Source organism: Ranitomeya variabilis, chromosome 3 (assembly GCF_051348905.1).
Source record: "Ranitomeya variabilis isolate aRanVar5 chromosome 3, aRanVar5.hap1, whole genome shotgun sequence".
In the NCBI taxonomy this organism is placed as follows: domain Eukaryota; kingdom Metazoa; phylum Chordata; class Amphibia; order Anura; family Dendrobatidae; genus Ranitomeya; species Ranitomeya variabilis.
Genome location: NC_135234.1, coordinates 395,059,225 through 395,083,640, shown reverse-complemented (window position 1 = coordinate 395,083,640; position 24,416 = coordinate 395,059,225). Strand labels below are relative to the sequence as shown.

General features: G+C 43.6%; 1 protein-coding gene across 2 annotated transcripts in view; it reads left to right on the top strand.

Annotated features, from left to right (window-relative positions):
* Positions 1–23,982, top strand: part of MYOM3 (myomesin 3) — a 224,977-nt gene extending 200,995 nt beyond the window's left edge. For both annotated transcript variants that reach the window (XM_077296109.1, XM_077296108.1), the window contains exons 33-36: positions 21,693–21,729; positions 22,191–22,213; positions 22,512–22,567; positions 23,637–23,982. In XM_077296109.1, coding sequence (XP_077152224.1) covers positions 21,693–21,729; positions 22,191–22,213; positions 22,512–22,567; positions 23,637–23,921 — 401 coding nt within the window. In that variant the 3' untranslated portion in view covers positions 23,922–23,982. The remainder of the gene's footprint in view (positions 1–21,692; positions 21,730–22,190; positions 22,214–22,511; positions 22,568–23,636) is intronic.
* The last annotated feature ends 434 nt before the right edge of the window (positions 23,983–24,416 follow it).

Genomic DNA, 24,416 nt, shown 5'->3' with positions numbered 1-24,416 from the left:
GGCAAGATCTTCTCGCCGGCTTGCCAAATGGACATAGAATGGATCCATGGGCTCAAATATTCGTGAAAACATATGTACAGTCTATATACAGTGTGTATATATATATATATATACAGTTAGGTCCATATATATTTGGACAGAGACAACATTTTTCTAATTTTGGTTATAGACATTACCGCAATGAATTTTAAACAAAACAATTCAGCTGCAGTTGAAGTTCAGACTTTCAGCTTTCATTTGAGGGTATCCACATTAAAATTGGATGAAGGGTTTAGGAGTCTCAGCTCCTTAACATGTGCCACCTTGTTTTTAAAGGGACCAAAAGTAATTGGACAGATTAAATAGTTTTAAATAAAATGTTCATTTCAAGTACTTGGTTGAAAACCCTTTGTTGGCAATGACTGCCTGAAGTCTTGAACTCATGGACATCACCAGACGCTGTGTTTCCTCCTTTTTGATGCTCTGCCAGGCCTTCACTGCGGTGGTTTTCAGTTGCTGTTTGTTTGTGGGCCTTTCTGTCTGAAGTTTAGTCTTTAACAAGTGAAATGCATACTCAATTGGGTTGAGATCAGGAGACTGAGTTGGCCATTCAAGAATATTCCACTTCTTTGCTTTAATAAACTCCTGGGTTGCTTTGGCTTTATGTTTTGGGTCATTGTCCATCTGTAGTACGAAGCAACGACCAATCAGTTTGGCTGCATTTGGCTGGATCTGAGCACACAGTATGTCTCTGAATACCTCAGAATTCATTTGGCTGCTTCTGTCCTGTGTCACATCATCCATAAACACTAGTGACCCAGTGCCACTGGCAGCCATGCATGCCCAAGCCATCACACTGCCTCCGCCGGGTTTTACAGATGATGTGGTATGCTTTGGATCATGAGCTGTACCAAGCCTTCGCCATACTTTTCTCTTTCCATCGTTCTGGTAGAGGTTGATCTTGGTTTCATCTGTCCAAAGAATGTTCTTCCAGAACTGTGCTGGCTTTTTTAGATGTTTTTTAGCAAAGTCCAGTCTAGCCTTTTTCTTCTTGATGCTTATGAGTGGCTTGCACCGTGCAGTGAACCCTCTGTATTTACTTTCATGCAGTCTTCTCTTTATGGTAGATTTGGATATTGATACGCCTACCTCCTGGAGAGTGTTGTTCACTTGGTTGGCTGTTGTGAAGGGGTTTCTCTTCGCCATGGAGATTATTCTGCGATCATCCACCACTGTTGTCTTCCGTGGGCGCCCAGGTCTTTTTGCATTGATGAGTTCACCAGTGCTTTCTTTCTTACTCAGGATGTACCAAACTGTAGATTTTGCCACTCCTAATATTGTAGCAATTTCTCGGATGCATTTTTTCTGTTTTCACAGCTTTAGGGTGGCATGTTTCACCTGCATGGAGTACTCCTTTGACCGTATGTTTACTTCACAGCAAAACCTTCCAAATGCAAGCACCACACCTCAAATCAACTCCAGGCCTTTTATCTGCTTAATTGAGAATGATATAATGAAGGGATTGCCCACACCTGTCCATGAAATAGCCTTGGAGTCAATTGTCCAATTACTTTTGGTCCCTTTAAAAACAGGGTGGCACACGTTAAGGAGCTGAAACTCCTAAACCCTTCATCCAATTTTAATGTGGATACCCTCAAATGAAAGCTGAAAGTCTGAACTTCAACTGTATCTGAATTGTTTTGTTTAAAATTCATTGTGGTAATGTCTATAACCAAAATTAGAAAAATGTTGTCTCTGTCCAAATATATATGGACCTAACTGTATATATATATATATATATATATATATATATATATATATATATATATACACTGTATGTCTCTGAGACGCACATATATATATATATATTTATTTATATTTAATACAGAGCTTGATAGCATAAAAGCCGGTAATTCAATTGTCGGCTTTTGCTAAGTCCTTACCGAACCTGACAGGATATGAGACATGGTTTACATACAGTAAACCACTGCATATCCGTTATATTTTTATATATCCCTCACTAATAATGTTAGTAGTGTGTGTGTCTGTGCAACATTTGGGAGCTCTAGGTGTTAAATTAAAGGGTTAATTCACGGAAAAAACTGGCGTGGGCTCCCGCGTAATTTTCTCCGCCAGAGAGGGAAAGCCAGTGACTGAGGGCAGATATTAATAGCCTAGAGAGGGACCATGGTTATTGCCCCCCCCCCCCCCCGGCTAAAAACATCTGCCCCAAGCTACCCCAGAAAAGGCACATCTGTAAGATGCGCCTATTCTAGCACTTAGCCTCTTTCTTCCCACTCCCCTGTAGCGGTGGGATATGGGGTAATAAGGGGTTAATGTCACCTTGCTACTGTAATGGAATGGAATAGGCCACTGACACCAATGGCAGCATATTATCGACCACTTCCCATCAGAGCAAATTTTTGTTTTATGTGGTTTAATTTTGTTTTCCTTTTTTCCAAGAGCCGTAACTTTTTTTATTTTTCCAATGACAAACCTGTATTAGCACTTGTTTTTGTTTGTTTTTTAATGCACGAGGGCTTTAACCCCTTAACGACCGCCGATACGCCTTTTAACGGCGGCCGCTAAGGGTACTTAAACCACAGCGCCGTTAATTAACGGCGCTGTGGAAAAAGTGAATAGCGCCCCCCAGAGTCGGATTTTCTCTGGGGTCTCGGTTGCCGAGGGTAGCCGAGACCCCAGAGAACATGATTCGGGGGGTTTTTACCGACCCCCGAGTTGCGATCGCCGGTAATTAACCGTTTACCGGCGGTCGCAACAAAAAAAAAAAAAACGCGATTTGCCGTTTAATTTCTCTGTCCTCCGATGTGATCGCACATCGGAGGACAGAGAAATGTGGTCCCCGATGGCCCCCAATAGCCCCCCAATACTTACCTACCTCCCCCGGTGCTCCTCGTGTCTCCCCATGGGCGCCGCCATCTTTTTTCCGGGAAAAAATGGCGGGCGCACGCGCAGTACGCCCGCCGCCCGGCACCCGGATGTTCTTTGGGGTCTCGGCTGCCGGGGGTAGCCGAGACCCCAAAGAACATGATCGGGGTCGATTTGCACCGACCCCTGCTTTGCGATCGCCGGTAATTAACAGTTTACCGGCGACCGCAAAAAAAAAAAAAAAAAAAAAAGCGATCAGTTATTTCTCTGTCCTCTGATGTGATCGCACATCAGAGGACAGAGAAATAGGGGGATTCGGGGACCCTATCATACTCACCCGGGGTCCCTGGGTCCTCTTCTGTCTTCTCCTGCCGGCCGGCTTTTTCATCATGGCGGGCGCATGCGCAGTGCGCCCGCCATCTGCTGCCATCTGCCGGCCGGCAGGAGAAGACAAGTTGGGGCTAAAATTAGGGTTAGGGTTAGGGTTAGGGTTAGAGTTAGAGTTAGGGTTAGGGTTAGAGTTAGGGTTAGGGTTGGGGCTAAATTTAGGGTTAGGGTTAGGGCTAGGGTTAGGCTACTTTCACACTAGCGTTTTTTGGCTTCCGTCGCAATGCGTCGTTGGAGAAAAAACGCATCCTGCAAAAGTGCTTGCAGGATGCGTTTTTTCTCCATTGGCTTGCATTAGCGACGCATTGCGACGGATTGCCACATGTCGCATCCGTCGTGCGACGGATGCGTCGTGCTTCGGCGGACCGTCGACACAAAAAAAACTACATGTAACTTTTTTGTGCAACGTGTCCCACATATTTCAGTGCCACGTGCCACGTATTTAAGTGACACGTGCCACGTATCAAAGTGCCACGTGCCACATATTTCAGTGCCACGTATCAAAGTGCCACGTGCCACGTATCAAAGTGCCACGTGCCACGTATCAAAGTGCCACGTGCCACGTATCAAAGTGCCACGTATCAAAGTGCCACGTGCCACATATTTCAGTGCCACGTGCCACGTATCAAAGTGCCACGTGCCACGTATCAAAGTGCCACGTGCCACATCTTTCAGTGCCACGTGCCACGTATTTAAGAGACACGTGCCACGTATCAAAGTGCCACGTGCCACATATTTCAGTGCCACGTGCCACGTATTTAAGTGCCACGTGCCACGTATCAAAGTGCCACGTGCCACACATTTCAGTGCCACGTATCAAAGTGCCACGTGCCACGTATCAAAGTGCCACGTGCCACGTATCAAAGTGCCACGTGCCACATATTTCAGTGCCACGTGCCACGTATCAAAGTGCCACGTGCCACGTATCAAAGTGCCACGTGCCACATCTTTCAGTTTCACGTGCCACGTATTTAAGAGACACGTGCCACGTATCAAAGTGCCACGTATCACGTATTTCAGTGCCACGTATTTAAGTGACACGTATCACGTATAAGTGCCACGTGTCACGTATTTAATTGCCACATATTTAAGTGCCACGTATCAAGATTTTCCATGGAGAACAGACACATCCAGAGATATGTCTGCTCTCCACGGCTGCAGCAACACACTGACAGGAGCCATAGTTCCTGTCGGTGTGTCACTGCGCATGCGCGAGCGAGTTTACCGGCGGTCATTGACCCCGGCACTCTCGCTTAACGGCAGTGCTGCGTGGGAAAGTTCAACGCAGCTGTACTGCTGTTAACCGAGACGCCGGAGTCATTGAACTCCGGAACAGTACGCGATACACTGCTAGGAGCTTCGCTCCTGGCAGTGTATCGCCGGAGAGCAGCCGATCGGCGTGGGACACTCGTTTTATGGATTCTGCGGACAGGGAGTATGAATTTGGTTTATTATTTTTGGATTTTTTCCTGGAGGATCGAAGGCTTCGCCTACCAGTGTGCTGTTGGTGAGTATATACTCTGTGTTATATGTTGTATGTACTGTGTGTCATGTATGTGTATTGTGTGTAGGTGTTTTGTGTAACTTTACAATTGTGCTAAGTCGCCGGACACAGGGACAACTCTCCCATCCTAATACCGGATGGGAGTAGTAGTCCCATACGGCGACTTAGCACAATGGTGGCACTAGCGTCGCATGGGGACACACACACGCACACACACGCACACACACGCACACACACGCACACACACACACAGAAGGACTCCATGCTGCTTCACTGGGGGGCGGGGGCTTCCCTCTTCCTGTCCGACGTCACGTCCGGTCCTGGGTGTCAACCCCTCCGTACAAAGACGCCGACACCCAGGACAAAGGCGCTGTGTGTGGAAGGTAATATGGGGCCCTAGGGGGATACGCAGACACGCCGCTGCGTAAAGAATTGACATGTCAATTCTTTTTACGCCGGCGTGTTTGCAGACAAAAGCGCCGCGTTTTTTTGCGGTGTGTCTGAACGGCAAAGTGAATTTCTCATTCACTTTGCCGGCAGACGAAAATGACATTGCACATTTTTGAAAAGCGCCCGCAAAATAGCGCTCAAAAATGCGCTATGTCTGAAAGTAGCCTAAGGCTTCTTTCACACTTGCGTCGGTTGGGATTAGGGTTAGGGGTGTGTTGGATTTAGGGTTTTGATTAGGGTTATGGTTAGGGTTGAGATTAGGGCTGTTTTGGGGTTAGGGTTGTGATTATCGTTAGGGTTGTGATTAGGATTATGGATCGGGTTGAGATTAGGGTTAGGGCTGTGTTGGGGTTAGGGTTGGAGTTAGAATTGGGGGGTTTCCACTGTTTAGGTACATCAGGGGGTCTCCAAACACGACAGCCAATTTTGCGCTAAAAAAGTCAAATGGTACTCCCTCCCTTCTGAGCTCTGCCGTGCGCCCAAACAGTGGTTTACCCCCACATATGGGGGATCAGCGTACTCGGGATAAATTGGACAACAACTTTTGGGGTCCAATTTCTCCTGTTACCCTTGTGAAAATAAAAACTTGGGGGCTAAAAATCTTTTTTGTTGGAAAAAAATATATTTTTTTATTTTCACTACTCTGCATTATAAATTTCTGTGAAGCACTTGAGCTTTCAAAGTTCTCACCACATATCTAGATAAGTTCCTTAGGGGGTCTAGTTTCCAAAATTTGGTCACTTGTGGGGGTTTCTACTGTTTAGGTACATTAGGGGTCTGCAAACGCAACATAACGCCCGCAGACAATTCTATCAAAGTCTGCATTGCAAAATGGCGCTCCTTCCCTTCCGAGCTCTGCCGTGCGCCCAAACAGTGGTTTACCCCCACATATGGGGTACCAGCATACTCAGGACAAATTGGACAACAACTTTTGGGGTCCAATTTCTCTTGTTACCCTTGTGAAAATAAAAATTTGGGGGCTAAAAAAATCTTTTTTGTGGGAAAAAAAATATTTTTTATTTTCACTACTCTGCATTATAAACTTCTGTGAAGCACTTGGGCATTCAAAGTTCTCACCACATATCTAGATAAGTTCCTTGGGGGGTCTATTTTCCAAAATGGGGTCACTTGTTGGGGGTTTCTACTGTTTAGGTACATTAGGGGTCTGCAAAGGCAACATAACGCCCGCAGACAATTCTATCAAAGTCTGCATTCCAAAATGGCACTCCTTCCCTTCCGAGCTCTGCCATGCGCCCAAACAGTGGTTTACCCCCACATATGGGGTACCAGCATACTCAGGACAAATTGGACAACAACTTTTGGGGTCCAATTTCTCTTGTTACCCTTGTGAAAATAAAAATTTGGGGGCTAAAAAAATCTTTTTTGTGGGAAAAAAAATATTTTTTATTTTCACTACTCTGCATTATAAACTTCTGTGAAGCACTTGGGCATTCAAAGTTCTCACCACATATCTAGATAAGTTCCTTGGGGGGTCTATTTTCCAAAATGGGGTCACTTGTTGGGGGTTTCTACTGTTTAGGTACATTAGGGGTCTGCAAAGGCAACATAACGCCCGCAGACAATTCTATCAAAGTCTGCATTCCAAAATGGCACTCCTTCCCTTCCGAGCTCTGCCATGCGCCCAAACAGTGGTTTACCCCCACATATGGGGTACCAGCATACTCAGGACAAATTGGACAACAACTTTTGGGGTCCAATTTCTCTTGTTACCCTTGTGAAAATAAAAACTTGGGGGCTAAAAAATCTTTATTGTTAAAAAATATATATTTTTTATTTTCACGACTCTGCATTATAAACTTCTGTGATGCACTTGGGCATTCAAAGTTCTCACTACACATCTAGATAAGTTCCATGGGGGGTCTAGTTTCCAAAATGGGGTCACTTTTGGGGGGTTTCTGCTGTTTAGGCACATCAGGGGCTCTCCAAACGCGACATGGCGTCCGATCTCAATTCCAGTCAATTTTGCATTGAAAAGTCAAATGGCGCTCCTTTGCTTCCGAGCTCAGCCATGCGCCCAAACAGTGGTTTACCCCCACATATGGGGTGTCGGCGTACTCAAGACAAATTGTACAACAGCTTCTGGGGTCCATTTTCTCCTGTTACCCTTGGTAAAATAAAAATTTGGAGGCAAAAAGATCATTTTTGTAGAAAAAATGCGATTTTTTTATTTTCACGGCTCTACGTTATAAACTTCTGTGAAGCACCTGGGGGTTTAAAGTGCTCACCACACATCTAGATAAGTTCCTTAAGGGGTCTAGTTTCCAAAATGGTGTCATATGTGGGGGGTCTCTACTGTTTAGGCACATCAGCGGCTCTCCAAATGTGACATGGCGTCCGATCTCAATTCCAGCCAATTCTACATTGAAAAAGTAAAACGACACTCCTTCTCTTCCAAGCTCTGCGGTGCGCCCAAACAGTGGTTTACCCCCATATATGGGGTATCGACGTACTCAGGAGAAATTGCAAAACAACTTTTGTGGTCTAATTTCTCCTGTTACCCTTGTGAAAATAAAAATTTGGGGGCAAAAAGATCATTTTTGTAGAAAAAATGAGATTTTTTATTTTCACGGCTCTACGTTATAAACTTCTGTGAAGCACTTGGGGGTTCAAAGTGCTCACCACACATCTAGATAAGTTCCTTGGGGGGTCTAGTTTCCAAAATGGTATCACTTGTGGGGGGTTTCCACTGTTTAGGCACATCAGGGACTCTCCAAACGCGACATGGCATCCGATCTCAATTCCAGCCAATTCTGCATTGAAAAAGTCAAACGGTGCTCCTTCACTTCCAAGCTCTGCGGTGCGCCCAAACAGTGGTTTACCCCCATATATGGGGTATCGACGTACTCAGGAGAAATTGCACAACAACTTTTGTGGTCTAATTTCTCCCGTTACCCTTGTGAAAATAAAAATTTGGGGGCAAAAAGATCATTTTTGTAGAAAAAATGAGATTTTTTATTTTCACGGCTCTACGTTATAAACTTCTGTGAAGCACTTGGGGGTTCAAAGTGCTCACCACACATCTAGATAAGTTCCTTGGGGGGTCTAGTTTCCAAAATGGTATCACTTGTGGGGGGTTTCCACTGTTTAGGCACATCAGGGACTCTCCAAACGCGACATGGCATCCGATCTCAATTCCAGCCAATTCTGCATTGAAAAAGTCAAACGGTGCTCCTTCACTTCCAAGCTCTGCGGTGCGCCCAAACAGTGGTTTACCTCCACATATGGGGTATCGACGTACTCAGGAGAAATTGCACAACAACTTTTGTGGTCTAATTTCTCCTGTTACCCTTGTGAAAATAAGAATTTGTGGGCGAAAAAATCATTTTTGTGAAAACAAATGCGATTTTTTATTTTCACGGCTCTACGTTATAAACTTCTGTGAAGCACTTGGGGGTTCAAAGTGCTCACCACACATCTAGATAAGTTCCTTGGGGGGTCTAGTTTCCAAAATGGTGTCACTTGTGGGGGGTTTCCACTGTTTAGGCACATTAGGGGCTCTCCAAACGCGACATGGCGTCCGATCTCAATTCCAGCCAATTCTGCATTGAAACAGTCAAACGGTGCTCCTTCACTTCCAAGCTCTGCGGTGCGCCCAAACAGTGGTTTACCTCCACATATGGGGTATCGGCGTACTCAGGAAAAATTGCACAACAAAATTTGTGGTTAAATTTCTGTTTTTACACTTGTGAAAATTAAAAAAAATGGTTCTGAAGTAAAATGTTTGCAAAAAAAAGTAAAATGTTAATTTTTTTCTTCCACATTGTTTTAGTTCCTGTGAAGTACGTAAAGGGTTAATAAACTTCTTGAATGTGGTTTTGAGCAGCTTGAGGGGTGCAGTTTTTAGAATGGTGTCACACTTGGTTATTTTCTATCATATAGACCCCTCAAAATCACTTCAAAGGTGATGTGGTCCCTAAAAAAAACATGGTGTTGTAAAAATGAGAAATTGCTGGTCAACTTTTAACCCTTATAACTCCCTAACAAAAAAAAAAATTGTTTCCAAAATTGTGCTGATGTAAAGTAGACATGTGAGAAATGTTATTTATTAACTATTTTTTGTGACATATCTCTCTGATTTAAGGGCATAAAAATACAAAGTTTGAAAATTGCAAAATTTTAAAAATTTTCGCCATATTTCCATTTTTTTCATAAATAATCGCAAGTAATATCGAAGAAATGTTACCACTAACTTGAAGTACAACATGTCACGAAAAAACAATCTCAGAATCAGCGGGATCCGATAAAGCGTTCCAGAGTTATAACCTCATAAAGTGACACTGGTCAGAATTGTAAAAATTGGCTCGGTCATTAAGTACCAAATTGGCTCTGTCACTAAGGGGTTAAAGAGTAACCGTCGTTTTAATTTTTATTTCTTAATTCAATAGTCCATGAGAAAAAAATGCAACTTTGTAATATATTTTAGCAGAAAAATCTGCTTCTTTCTCCTCCTGGATCGATCACTCATTCTCAAATTCTCAATTTAGGGGGAAAATCTGTATTAATTGATTACAGTACTGAGATAAGAGATGTCAGTTGCTCATAAGATTATATGTAGAAGGAAGAAGGGAAGAGGAGAAGCTCTGCCCATTACATTGGTTCTCATCAGTAGTTACTTCCATCTCCTACCTCAGTAATGGGAAAGTCTGTCTTCACTGAATACAGATTTTGCTTCTGAATTGAGAATGACTGATCATTCCTGGAAGAGAAAGCAGATTTCTCTGATAAGATATACAGGTGCTTCTCACAAAATTAGAATATCATCACAAAGTTATTTTTTTCAGTTCTTCAATACAAAAAGTGAAACTTTATTATATACAGTCATTACAAACAGATTGATCTATTTCAAGTGTTTATTTATGTTAATGTTGAATATTATCGCTTACAGCCAATGAAAACCCAAGAGTCATTATCTCAGTAAATTAGAATAATTAACAAAAACACCTGCAAAGGCTTCCTAAGGTCCCTTAGTCTGTTTCAGTAAGTACCACAATCATGGGGAAGACTGCTGAATTGACAGATGTCCAGAAGACAGTCATTGACACACTCCACAAGGAGGGTAAACCACAAAAGGTCATTGCTAAAGAAACTTGCTGTTCACAGAGTGCTGCATCAAAGCATATTAATGGAAAGTTGAGTGGACAGAAAAAGTGTTGTAGAAAAAGGTGCACAAGCAATCGGGATAACCGCAGCCTTGAAAGGATTGTTAGGAAAAGGCTATTCAAAAATTTGGGGGAGATGCAAGGAGTGGACTGTGTCATGGTTCCCAATGGCAAGGGAACGTAAAAAACACATAAGTAACGAACGAGCTCTCGGGTGATGGAAACTCGAGTTGACCGTGAGCTAAATCTACCACACAACTAACAGTAGCCAGGGAGCATACCTACGGCTTCCTATATGCCACGCGCCAGCCGGAGGACTAACTACGCCTGGTAGAGGAAGAAACAGACCTGGCTTACCTCTAGGGAAATACCCCAAAAGATGATAGCAGCCCCCCACATGTAATAACGGTGAATTAAGAGGAAAAGACATACACAGTATGAAAGTAGATTTAGCAAAGAGAGGTCCACTTACTAGATAGCAGAAGGATACAAAAGAGGACTTCACGGTCAACTGAAAACCCTTTCAAAAACCATCCTGAAATTACTTTAAGACTCCTGTGTCAACTCATGACACAGGAGTGGCAATTTCAGCCCGCAAGAGCTTCCAGCTACAGAGAATTACAAAAACTGCAAACTGGACAAAAGGTACAAAACAAAAGGACAAAGTCCACTTAGCTGATCAGCAGACTAGTAGCAGGAACATGCAATCGAAGGCTCTGGTTACAATGATGACCGGCAAGGAAATGACTGGAGAGCAAGGCTAAATAGGAAACTCCCAAACACTGATGGAAGCAGGTGAACAGAAGAAGCAAGGTGCAAACAAGCCACCAGTACCACCAGCAACCACCAGGGGAGCCCAAAAAGCGGATACACAACAGTACCCTCCCCTTAAGGAGGGGGCACCGAACCCTCACAAGAACCGCCAGGGCGATCTGGATGAGCCCTATGAAAGGCACGAACCAAATCCGAGGCATGAACATCAGAGGCAGTTACCCAAGAATTATCTTCCTGACCATAGCCTTTCCATTTAACCAGATATTGAAGTCTCCGTCTGGAAATACGGGAGTCCAAGATCTTCTCCACGACGTACTCCAATTCACCCTCCACCAGCACAGGAGCAGGAGGTTCAGTAGAAGGAACCACCGGTACCTCATATCTCCGCAACAACGACCGATGGAACACATTATGGATAGCGAAAGATGCCGGGAGGTCCAAACGAAAGGAAACAGGGTTAAGAATCTCCAAAATCCTATAAGGACCGATGAACCGAGGCTTAAATTTGGGAGAAGAAACTCTCATAGGGACAAAACGGGAAGACAACCACACCAAGTCCCCAACGCGAAGGTGGGGACCAACACGACGACGACGGTTAGCAAACTGCTGAGTCCTCTCCTGGGACAATTCCAAATTATCCACCACTTGTCCCCAAATCCGATGCAACCGATCCACCACCGCATCCACTCCAGGACAATCCGAAGATTCAACCTGACCAGATGAAAAACGCGGATGAAACCCTGAATTGCAAAAGAAAGGAGAAACCAAAGTGGCAGAACTAGCCCGATTATTAAGAGCAAACTCCGCCAACGGCAGAAAGGCAACCCAATCATCCTGATCCGCAGACACAAAACACCTCAAATAAGTCTCCAAAGTTTGATTAGTTCGCTCCGTCTGGCCATTGGTCTGAGGATGGAATGCAGACGAAAAGGACAAATCAATGCCCAACCTGGCACAGACTGCCCGCCAAAATCTAGACACGAACTGGGTACCCCTGTCAGAAACGATGTTTTCCGGAATACCATGCAAGCGAACCACATTTTGAAAAAACAGAGGGACCAACTCAGATGAGGAAGGCAACTTAGGCAATGGCACCAAATGAACCATTTTAGAAAAACGGTCACACACCACCCAGATGACAGACATCTTCTGAGAAACAGGGAGATCCGAGATAAAGTCCATAGAGATGTGCGTCCAAGGCCTCTTCGGAATAGGCAAGGGCAACAACAACCCACTAGCCCTAGAACAACAAGGCTTGGCCCGAGCACACACAATGCAAGACTGCACAAAAACACGCACATCTCGAGACAGGGAAGGCCACCAGAAGGATCTAGCCACCAAATCTCTGGTGCCAAAAATTCCCGGATGACCTGCCAGAGTAGAAGAATGAACTTCCGAGATGACTCTAGTGGTCCACTCGTCAGGAACAAACAGTCTACCAGACGGACAACGATCAGGTCTATCCGCCTGAAATTCTTGCAAAGCACGTTGCAAATCTGGAGAGACAGCAGACAAAACCACTCCATCCTTAAGGACACCAGCAGGTTCAGAATTCCCAGGAGAGTCAGGCTCAAAACTCCTAGAAAGAGCATCTGCTTTCACATTCCTAGGACCCGGTAAGTACGAGACCACAAAATTAAACCGGGAAAAGAAAAACGACCAACGTGCCTGTCTAGGATTCAGGCGCCTGGCAGACTCCAAATAAATTAAATTCTTGTGATCAGTCAAAACTACCACCTGATGTCTGGCACCCTCAAGCCAATGACGCCACTCCTCAAATGCCCACTTCATGGCCTAAAGCTCCCGATTACCAACATCATAGTTTCGCTCGGCGGCCGAAAATTTTCGCGAAAAGAACGCACAAGGTCTCATCACTGAGCAGTCGGAACTTTTCTGCGACAAAACCGCCCCCGCTCCGATCTCGGAAGCATCGACCTCAACCTGAAAGGGAAGAGAAACATCAGGCTGGCGCAACACAGGGGCAGAAAAAAAGCGGCACTTAAGCTCCCGAAAGGCCTCCACGGCAGCAGGGGACCAATTGGCAACATCAGCACCCTTTTTAGTCAAATCCGTCAGAGGTTTAGCAACGCCAGAAAAACCAGCTATAAATCGACGATAAAAATTAGCAAAGCCCAAGAATTTCTGGAGACTCTTCAGAGAAGTAGGCTGCGTCCAGTCGTAAATAGCCCGAACCTTGACAGGGTCCATCTCAATAGAAGAAGGGGAAAAAATATACCCCAAAAATGAAATTTTCTGAACCCCAAAAACACACTTTGAACCCTTTACACACAAAGAATTCTCCCGCAAAACCTGAAAAACCCTCCTGACCTGCTGAACATGAGACTCCCAGTCATCAGAAAAAATCAAAATATCATCCAAGTACACAATCATAAATTTATCCAAATATTCCCGGAAAATATCATGCATTAAGGACTGAAAGACAGAAGGTGCATTAGAAAGGCCGAAAGGCATTACCAAATACTCCAAATGGCCCTCAGGCGTATTAAATGCGGTCTTCCACTCATCCCCCTGCTTAATTCGCACCAAATTATACGCCCCACGAAGATCAATCTTAGAGAACCACTTAGCCCCCCTTATGCGAGCAAACAAATCAGTCAGCAAAGGCAACGGATACTGATATTTGACTGTAATTTTATTCAGGAGACGATAATCAATACAAGGCCTCAGAGAGCCATCCTTTTTAGAGACAAAGAAAAAACCGGCTCCTAAGGGTGATGAAGAAGGACGAATATGTCCCTTTTCCAGGGACTCCTTAATATACTCGCGCATAGCAGCATGTTCAGGTACAGATAGGTTAAACAAACGACCCTTTGGAAATTTACTGCCAGGAATCAGATCTATGGCGCAATCACAATCCCTGTGAGGAGGGAGTGAACCAATCTTAGGCTCTTCAAAAATATCACGATAATCAGACAAAAATGCCGGAATCTCAGATGGAATAGATGACGAAATGGACACCATAGGAGTGTCCCCATGAGCCCCCCGACATCCCCAGCTTAACACAGACATAGCCTTCCAGTCAAGGACTGGGTTATGAGACTGTAACCATGGTAATCCAAGCACCAAAACATCATGTAAATTGTACAACACAAGGAAGCGAATCACCTCCTGATGGTCTGGAGTCATACGCATAGTCACTTGCGTCCAGAACTGTGGTTTATTACAAGCCAAAGGTGTAGAATCAATACCCTTCAGAGGTATAGGGACTTCCAGAGGCTCTAAATCAAACCCACAGCGCCTGGCAAAGGACCAGTCCATAAGACTCAGAGCGGCGCCCGAGTCCACATAGGCATCCACGGTAATAACTGATAATGAACAAATCAAGGTTACAGACAAAATAAATTTGGACTGTAAAGTGCCAATTGAAATGGACTTGTCAACCTTCCTAGTACGCTTAGAGCATGCCGATATAACATGAGCAGAATCACCACAATAGAAGCATAACCCATTTTTACGCCTATAATTCTGCCGCTCGCTTCTGGACATAACTCTGTCACATTGCATTTTCTCTGGCGTCTCTTCAGAAGATACCGCCAAATGGTGCACGGGTTTGCGCTCCCGCAAACGCCGATCAATCTGAATTGCCATTGTCATGGACTCATTCAGACCTGTAGGCGCAGGGAACCCGACCATAACATCTTTAACGGCATCAGAAAGGCCCTCTCTGAAATTTGCCGCTAAGGCGCACTCATTCCACTGAGTAAGCACAGACCACCTACGAAATTTTTGGCAGTATATCTCCGCTTGCCCTTGAGATAGGGCTATCAAAGCTTTTTCAGCTTGAATCTCCAAATTAGGTTCCTCATAAAGCACCCTAAAGCCAGGAAAAACGCATCCACATTGAGCAACGCAGGATCCCCTGGTGCCAATGAAAATGCCCAATTTTGAGGGTCACCTCGCAGCAAAGAGATTACAATCTTAACCTGCTGGACAGGATCTCCTGAGGAGTGAGGTCTGAGAGAAAGGAATAATTTACAATTATATTTGAAATTCAAAAACCGAGATCTATCTCCGGAAAACACCTCTGGTGTAGGGATTTTAGGTTCAGAAATAGGATCATGTATAACAAAATCTTGTAAATTTTGAACCTTCGTAGCAAGATTATTTAAACCTGCAGCCAAACTCTGGACATCCATGTTAAACAGCTAAGGTCAGAGCCATTCAAGGGTTAAGAGGAGATAAGAAGCAGCTAGACAGCAATTAAGGGCTAGGCAGCAAAACTCTGAGGGAAAGAAAAAAAAAAAAAATTTCCCTTCAACACTTCTTTTTCTCCTGCTTCAGCCCAAACAATTAACACTTTGCTGGCCGGTCATACTGTCATGGTTCCCAATGGCAAGGGAACGTAAAAAACACATAAGTAACGAACGAGCTCTCGGGTGATGGAAACTCGAGTTGACCGTGAGCTAAATCTACCACACAACTAACAGTAGCCAGGGAGCATACCTACGGCTTCCTATATGCCACGCGCCAGCCGGAGGACTAACTACGCCTGGTAGAGGAAGAAACAGACCTGGCTTACCTCTAGGGAAATACCCCAAAAGATGATAGCAGCCCCCCACATGTAATAACGGTGAATTAAGAGGAAAAGACATACACAGTATGAAAGTAGATTTAGCAAAGAGAGGTCCACTTACTAGATAGCAGAAGGATACAAAAGAGGACTTCACGGACAACTGAAAACCCTTTCAAAAACCATCCTGAAATTACTTTAAGACTCCTGTGTCAACTCATGACACAGGAGTGGCAATTTCAGCCCGCAAGAGCTTCCAGCTACAGAGAATTACAAAAACTGCAAACTGGACAAAAGGTACAAAACAAAAGGACAAAGTCCACTTAGCTGATCAGCAGACTAGTAGCAGGAACATGCAACCGAAGGCTCTGGTTACAATGATGACCGGCAAGGAAATGACTGGAGAGCAAGGCTAAATAGGAAACTCCCAAACACTGATGGAAGCAGGTGAACAGAAGAAGCAAGGTGCAAACAAGCCACCAGTACCACCAGCAACCACCAGGGGAGCCCAAAAAGCGGATACACAACAGGACTGCCTCTGGAGTCATTGCTTCAAGAGCCACCAAACACAGACATATCCAGGACATCGGCTACAAGTGTCGCATTCCTTGTGCCAAGCCACTCATGACCAATAGACAATGCCAGAAGCGTCTTATCAAGGTGTTGTTTTTAGATGAAAGTAAATTTTTCATTTCATTGGGAAATCAAGGTCCCAGAGTCTGGAGGAAGAGTGGAGAGGCACACAATCCAAGCTGCTTGAGGTCTAGTGTGAAGTTTCCACAATCATTGATGGTTTGAGGAGCCATGACATCTGCTGGTGTATGTCCACTGTGTTTTATCAAGACCAAAGTTAGTGCAGCCGTCTACCAGAAAATTTTAGAGCACTTCATGCTTCCCTTTGCCAACAATCTTTTTGGAGACGGACATTTCATTCTTCAGCAGGACTTGGCACCTGTCCACACTGCTAAAAGTATCACTGTGCTTGATTGGCCAGCAAACACACCTGACCTTAACCCCATAGAGAATCTATGGGGTAATGTGAAGAGGAAGATGAGAGACACCAGACCCAACAATGCAGATGAGCTACAGGCTGCTGTGAAAGCAACCTGGGATTCCATAACACCTCAGCAGTGCCACAGGCTGATCCCCTCCATGCCACGCCGCATTGATGCAGTAATTGATGCAAAAGGAGCCCGACCCAGTATTGCGTGCATATACTGAACATACATTTCAGTAGGCCAACATTTTGGATTTTAAAATAATTTTTCAAGCTGGGGTTATAAATTATTCTAATTTACGGAGATAATGACTTTAGGGTTTTCATTGGTTGTAAGCCATAATCATCATTAACAGAAATAAACATTTGATATAGATCACCCTGTTTGTAATGACTCTATATAATACACGAGTTTCACTTTTTGGAATGAAGAACTGAAATAAATTAGCTTTTTGATGATATTCTAATTTTGTGAAAAGCACCTGTACAAAGTTGCTTATTTTCATGTGCACTATTGATTTATCAAATAAAAATTAAAATGACGGTTATACTTTAAATGCTTTTTAATGCCTTAAATCTCTTTTTGGGTAGATGCATATTTGCGCTATTTTCTTTACCGCATTTATCATATGGGTTAAATAATGATGTACTTTGATTTATCGGAATTCTGTGGATGCAGCAATACCAAATATGTTTTAGTTTATTATTTTCAATTGCAATATTTTAGGATAAAGAAAAGTGAGGTGATTTAAACTTTAATTGTCATTTTTAACATATATGTACAGTATATACACTGCTCAACAAAATAAAGGGAACACTTAAACAACAGAATATAACTCCAAGTAAATCAAACTTCTGTGAAATCAAACTGTCCACTTAGGAAGCAACACTGTTTGACAATCAATTTCACATGCTGTTGTGCAAATGGAATAGACAACAGATGGAAATTATTGGCAATTATCAAGACACACTCAATAAAGGAGTGGTTCTGCAGGTGGGGACCGCAGACCACATCTCAGTGCCAATGCTTTCTGGCTGATGTTTTGGGCACTTTTGAATGTTGGTTTTGCTTTCAAACTCGTGGTAGCATGAGATGGACTCTACAACCCACACAAGTGGCTCAGGTAGTGCAGCTCATCCAGGATGGCACATCAATGCGAGTTGTGTCAAGAAGGTTTGCTGTGTCTGTCAGCGTAGTGTCCAGAGGCTAGAGGTGCTACCAGGAGACAGGCCAGTACACCAGGAGACGTGGAGAGGGCCGTAGGAGGGCAACAACCCACCAGCAGGACTGCTACCTCAGCCTTTGTGAAAGGAGGAACAGGAGGAGCACTGCCAGAGCCCTGCAAAATGACCTCCAGCAGGCCACAAATGTGCATGTGTCTGCACAAATGGTTAGAAACCGACTCCATGAGGATGGTCTGAGTGCCCAACGTCCACAGATGGGGGTTGTGCTCACAGCCCAACACCGTGCAGGATGCTTGGCATTTGCCACAGAACACCAGGATTGTCAAATTCGCCACTAGCGCACTGTGCTCTTCACAGATGAAAGCAGGTTCACACTGAGCATATGTGACAGAGGTGACAGAGTCTGGAGATGCCGTGGAGAGCGATCTGCTGTCTGCAACATCCTTCAGCATGACCGGTTTGGCAGTGAGTCAGTAATGGTGTGGGGTGGCATTTCTTTGGAGGGCCGTACAGCTCTCCATGTGCTCGCCAGAGGTAGCCTGACTGCCATTAGGTACCGAGATGAGATCCTCAGACCCCTTGTGAGACCATATGCTGGTGCGGTTGGCCCCGGGTTCCTCCTAATACAGGACAATGCCAGACCTCATGTGGCTGGAGTGTTTCAGGAGTTCCTGCAAGATGAAGGCATTGAAGCTATGTACTGGCCCGCCCATTCCCCAGACCTCAATCCAATTGAACACATCTGGGACATCATGTCTCGCACCATCCACCATCGTCACATTGCACCATAGACTGTCCAGGAGATGGCTGATGCTTTAGTCCAGGTCTGAGAGGAGATCCCTCAGGAGACCATCCGCCGCTTCATCAGGAGCATGCAAAGGTGTTGTAGGGAGATAATACAGGCACGTGGAGGCCACACACACTACTGAGCATCATTTCCTTGTCTTGAGGCATTTCCACTGAAGTTGGATCAGCCTGTAACTTCATTTTCCACTTTGATTTTGAGCATGATTCCAAATCCAGACCTCCGTTGCGATATTAATTATGATTTACTTTGATCATGTTTAGGTTTATTGTTCTCAACACATTCCACTATGCAATGAATAAAGATTTACAACTGGAATATTTCATTCAGTGATATCTAGGATGTGGGATTTTAGTGTTCCCTTTATTTTTTGGAGCAGTGTATATGCAGCGCCCCAGGGTCCTGGTCATTGCAGTAATGTAATTTTCCTCTAGGGGAGAGTGATATTACGTTTGGAGGCAAAGAAGGACAACTGCATCCAGGTATCACAAACATGCAACACATTTCACACTCCAGGCCACCAGGGGGAGCTCTGCTCCTATTTATTAGGTCACTCCTCACATTAGTAAAACTGGTTGCCTGTAGGAAAAGTTAAAGAGTTGCTGGCTGAGCTCTGCTCAGGTAGTTGGTCCCTGACAGGGGTGGGACCCTGTCAGAGATTGAGGAAGAAGGACACGGAGTTGTGCATGCCCTGAGAGCTGCAGCTCCTAGAAAGAGACACTGAAGGAGAACTGAATTGCAGAGAGGGTGAAAAGAAGTCGTAGCAAAGGAGTGGATACCAGGGGGAAGCAGCCCTACACAGGCTTCCTCCTTCTGAGGCACAGGATCCCAGTAGCCAGAACACAGAGGGAGCAACGACCCTTTATGCCTTGCTCCAGAGACCGTCAGGAAAGCTAATTGCAAGTTACCAGTCCGCCCTACACCCAGGAGGCAAAGTGGCACCCCTTAGAGGCTGGGGCATGATAGAGTCCCTATAAACCGCCTCAAGCCCCCGGTCATACGGGTTTGTCCTATCCTATCCGGGGGACAGAGAGAGAGACATAACATCTAAAACATCTGTGAGGACATTATGAGACACTTAGCAGTAAGGGACTACAACACCATGGTGCTAGAGGAAGGTTACTGATTTCCACCTGGACAAGGGGACTCTGGACTTGCCTGCAAACCGGCCGGACTCTGCTTGCCCTGTGGTCTGGTGCCCTGGACTGTGGATGCCGAAGTCCTCAGTTAAGGTAAAGAGACTGCAACCTTGTGTCCTCGTTCTTCACTACGCCTCTCACCATCCACCATCTACACACTGGGAAGCCCTGGGGATACACTTCACCTGTGGGAAGGTCTACCATCTAGCTGCCATTACATCACCTCAGCGGACCCCTTAAAGCAGCGTCGGTCACCCTGACCGAATACCACAGGTGGCGTCACGAACATTCCCCTTAAAGACCTTTCCCTTTAATATGGACGTCCCAGGGCCACGGACCGGGTCAGCCACCGTGACATCCCCCCGTGAACCGAATGACAAAGTACCGAGTACCCCACGGCCCCATAGGGGCGCTCCATATATATATATGTGTATATATATATATATATATATATATATATATATATATATATATATATATATATATTATTTCTAGGGGGGGGGTTATTTATTATTTTTTTTTAATATTGGTCACAAAGAGCTGCAATAGACCCTGATAGCAGCTGGAATCATATCTGGACTGTTGTCCTGACTTTCCTGGTACTCCCTGAGCTGCTTTCCTGCACTTTGAAATGACCAGGGCACTTAATTGAAGCTGATAGCATCTAAGGGTATGTGTCCACGTTCAGGATTGCATCAGGAATTGGGTCAGGATTTTTCATCAGTATTTGTAAGCCAAAACCAGGAGTGGAACAATTAGAGGAAAAGTATAATAGAAACATATGCTCCACTTTTGCATTTATCACCCACTCCTGGTTTTGGCTTACAAATACTGATGAAAAATCCTGACCAAATCCTGATGCAATCCTGAACGTGGACACATACCCTTACAGACATCATTTGGAGCCACCAGGTCACATGTAGGCATCTTAGTAACAGGTGTTTTGTAATGCAGCTTTTAAAAAAATTTGGACAGTGATCTGGTGAAACAACTGCCACCATAGAACCCCTTTTCCCACGTCCCGCTCTTCTTTGCAGAGGACCTTTCACCAAATTGTTCATGATGAACTGGACACATGATGTTGTAATGGCTGTGAAGTTGAATAAAACATTTTTGTTTGATTTTTTTATTTCGCCTCTCAGTTGTGGAGATATTAGCAATCACAGTATTTGGCACCTAATGAGTTAACTTTTTAAGGCCTAGTGGGTGTTATCAGAGAGTTGAGGCTTGAATTTCCTATCCATCTCAAACACTGAGAAATCTGCTCTGAGTTATGGTGAGGCATTCTCTTCTTTCCTTTGAGTGCTGCTGTCTGCTTATGATTGGTCATCATTACAAAGAGGAAGGAATTGAACCCCCCCCCAAAAAAAACTATTTGATAACATCCACTTGGACTTAAAAAAGTTAACTCATTAGGTGGCAAATAGTAATGAGCGAAAATACTCAGACTAGGTGTTAACCGAGCTTGCTCGAGTGCTAACCGGCGTGCTCCAATAATATGTTCAAGTCCCTGCGGCTGCATGTCTCGTGGCTGTTCAACAGCCGCAACACAGGGATTGCATGCAGGGATTGTATAACAGACAGGCAATGCTCACTTGTGTTGTGGCTGCTAAACAGAGTGAGAAATGCAGTCGCGAGGACTCGAACATATTTTTCGAGCACAACACTTGGTTAGCACTCGAGCATGCTCAGATAACACCTTATCAGAGCACGTTCGCTCATTACTAGCGGCAAATACTTTGCCAATATCTTTGAAATGGAGAGGCAAAATGAAAAAAAAAAATGTTTTATTTAGCTCTGCAACCACTATTACATCCTTCGGGGAAAGTTCCTCTTTAGATGTGCCCCTCTTAAAGCTGTGCTCGCATCCTCACACTGCGCACATGTTTCTATTGCAACCATGTTCTAAATAATTTATTTCTTTACTTTCAGTATTTGATGATGCAATGGCAGAACACCAGAAATGCAAGTAAGTGTTAATTAAATGAACAGCTTTTTTTTCTAGAAATCCTATGGGACATTTAGGAGGTATTTAATACTATACTTAAAGGGGTGTTTAATACTGGTCATTAAAGGGTATTTTTTGCACGATGTCTACATTGATAACAACAAAAAAAGACTTTCACCAAGAAAAATCATTGCAAATAATTTATGTGATGCACACAAATATTCTCATACTATAGCGTTTAGACTCCATAATTTAAGCATTTACATGGATTCTTTGCTTTGGACAACCCATCGTTGTGAAAATAAACTGATGGGGCAAGCAAAATCCTCCTAAAAGCGATTTCTAGTGTCATCTAAATATAATTTTGTCAGCAAATCAAAATCTGTATCAATGTGATAAATATGTTAAAGGTTTGTTTTTTTTTCACATTTTTTTGTTCTCTACTTATTTGTAATATAACATATTTGCTATACTTCTTTCAGGGAGACCGCTGTAATAGAGAAGAGTAAGTGACCATTATTACGTTTTTGGATTCAATGACCAAACATGTAATCATACAATGTGGATAAAAACTCCGATCTTCCATCAAACTGTGTATTTACTGAGGGATTCTAGTCTGGAAGTTCTGCTTCTAGGGGAGCACTGAATAAAGCCTGTATAAAAATAAAAGTCGCTCAACCCTAGTGAACATGCCATGAAATCCTGGGCTGCCACTGAAATGTTTGCATTAATGATTGCAGTCAATTTGGTGTGATGGCACTTGCTGTAGAATTTACTCTGTGACCTGTGGTTTAAATTCCTAGATCGTGCCAAGGTGGTCCGTGGTCTTCCTGATCTGGCAACAATAATGGTGGACAAGGTATTTCTTACTAAAGTTATAAAATTATAGAGCATTGTTTCCTTGATAAGTATTTCCTTACTGACAAAAGCGTAAGCTATAATATGGCAGACTCGAGTTTGTCATGCTCCATTTCATTACTGCATATAGTGTACATCCCATATATCTTGCTGTTTCAATTTCTCTATTAATACTTTTTCTATAATAACAGGTCATACATTTTGTAATAAGTGCAAAACATATATGTAGATTAAAGGGTTTCTACATGCCCCAAAATGCAAATGAAACCACTTTTACAGGTATGTAGGGGATTTAGACCCTACAAAAATCATAGCTGTAGTATAGATTTTAGTGGATTAGTAGGCATAAAAAAAATTAGCTCTGATACTCCTTTGGACAAGGGCTCGGCTCACCATTATGCCTCTTTAATTTATATATTGAGTACAACTTCCTGAACCCTGCAGCTGCACTCATATAATGTTATTGATGCTCTAATTGCTGGTTCCTACTGGTAGTACCGTACCGATGGGAGCAAGGAATGATACTTTGTGACTGCGGCTGCAATGTGCGTGCGTAGGTGCAGAACCGCTGTTTGAGTTCAGTCATGTCAGTCAATGGCTGTGCACCTCCGAATGGACAATAGAGTCGAACTAACCTAGTGCCATTGCCGGCTCTCACCACTGGCTCTTCTCTGCGGTTGCTGCTTGGTACTGTACTGCAGACATGAGCCAGAATTGAGAGCTGGCAATAAGACTATATGAGCACAGCTACAGAGCTCAGGCAATGTTCTTGTTAGCGCTGTCAATCAAGATATCACAGTACTCAATATGCAGATTGAGCGGGGGTAACAATCCACTGAGATCTTGGCTACACTAAGGGTACAATGATGATTCCTCATTTGTATATGAAACAAATAGTGTTTTAAAGCCATTTAAACCACTAAAGGCTATACTACATGTTTGATTTTGATAGCGGTTAAGTCCCCTATATACCTATATAGCATTTTGAAGCTGACTGACTCACTTTATAACAAATGTTATTTTGCGCTTAACAGGCAACAAACTTATGAAACTTTTCCTCTCGTTACTAGACCCTGTGTTTAACATGTCACATATCTGGAGATCCTGCTCCTGAGGTCTCGTGGGTAAAGAATGAGAAGACTGTGGTCTTTAAAGACCGCTACAAACTGGACATAAAGGGAACAATTGTAACTTTGACTATAGAGAAGATCTGTGCTGAAGATTCTGGGCGCTACAGCATTACTGTTAAGAATAAGTATGGTTCTGAGGTTGGCCAAGTGACTGTGAGTGTTTTTAAACATGGTGAAGAACCAGAAGAATTAAAGAAGGCATGTGACATTACTCCAAAACCCTAGAAGTTAATCTCATGTTACAAGATGAAAATGTTAAGTCTCAATAAACAAACGATATCATGTTTGTCTATGTCTGGTATGTACTTATTTTGGCATGAGGAACCTGTTTACCCCTTAGTGACCGAGCTAATTTTGACCTTAATGACCAAGCCGATTTTTACAATTCTGACCACTGTCACTTTATGAGGTTATAGCTCTGGAACGCTTCAACGGATCTTACTGATTCTAAGACTATTTTTTGTGACATATTGTACTTCATCATAGTGGTAAAATTTCTTCAATATGACGCATTTATTTTTAGAAAAAATGAAAATTTGACAAAAAATTTGAAAATTTTGCAATTTTCAAACTTTTAGTTTTTGTGCCCTTAAATCAGAGTCTTGTCACACAAAATGCTTAATAAATAAAATTTTCCACATGTCAACTTTACATGAGAACAAATTTGGAAACAGTTGACCAGCGATTTCTCATTTTACCAACAAAATTGACAAAACCATT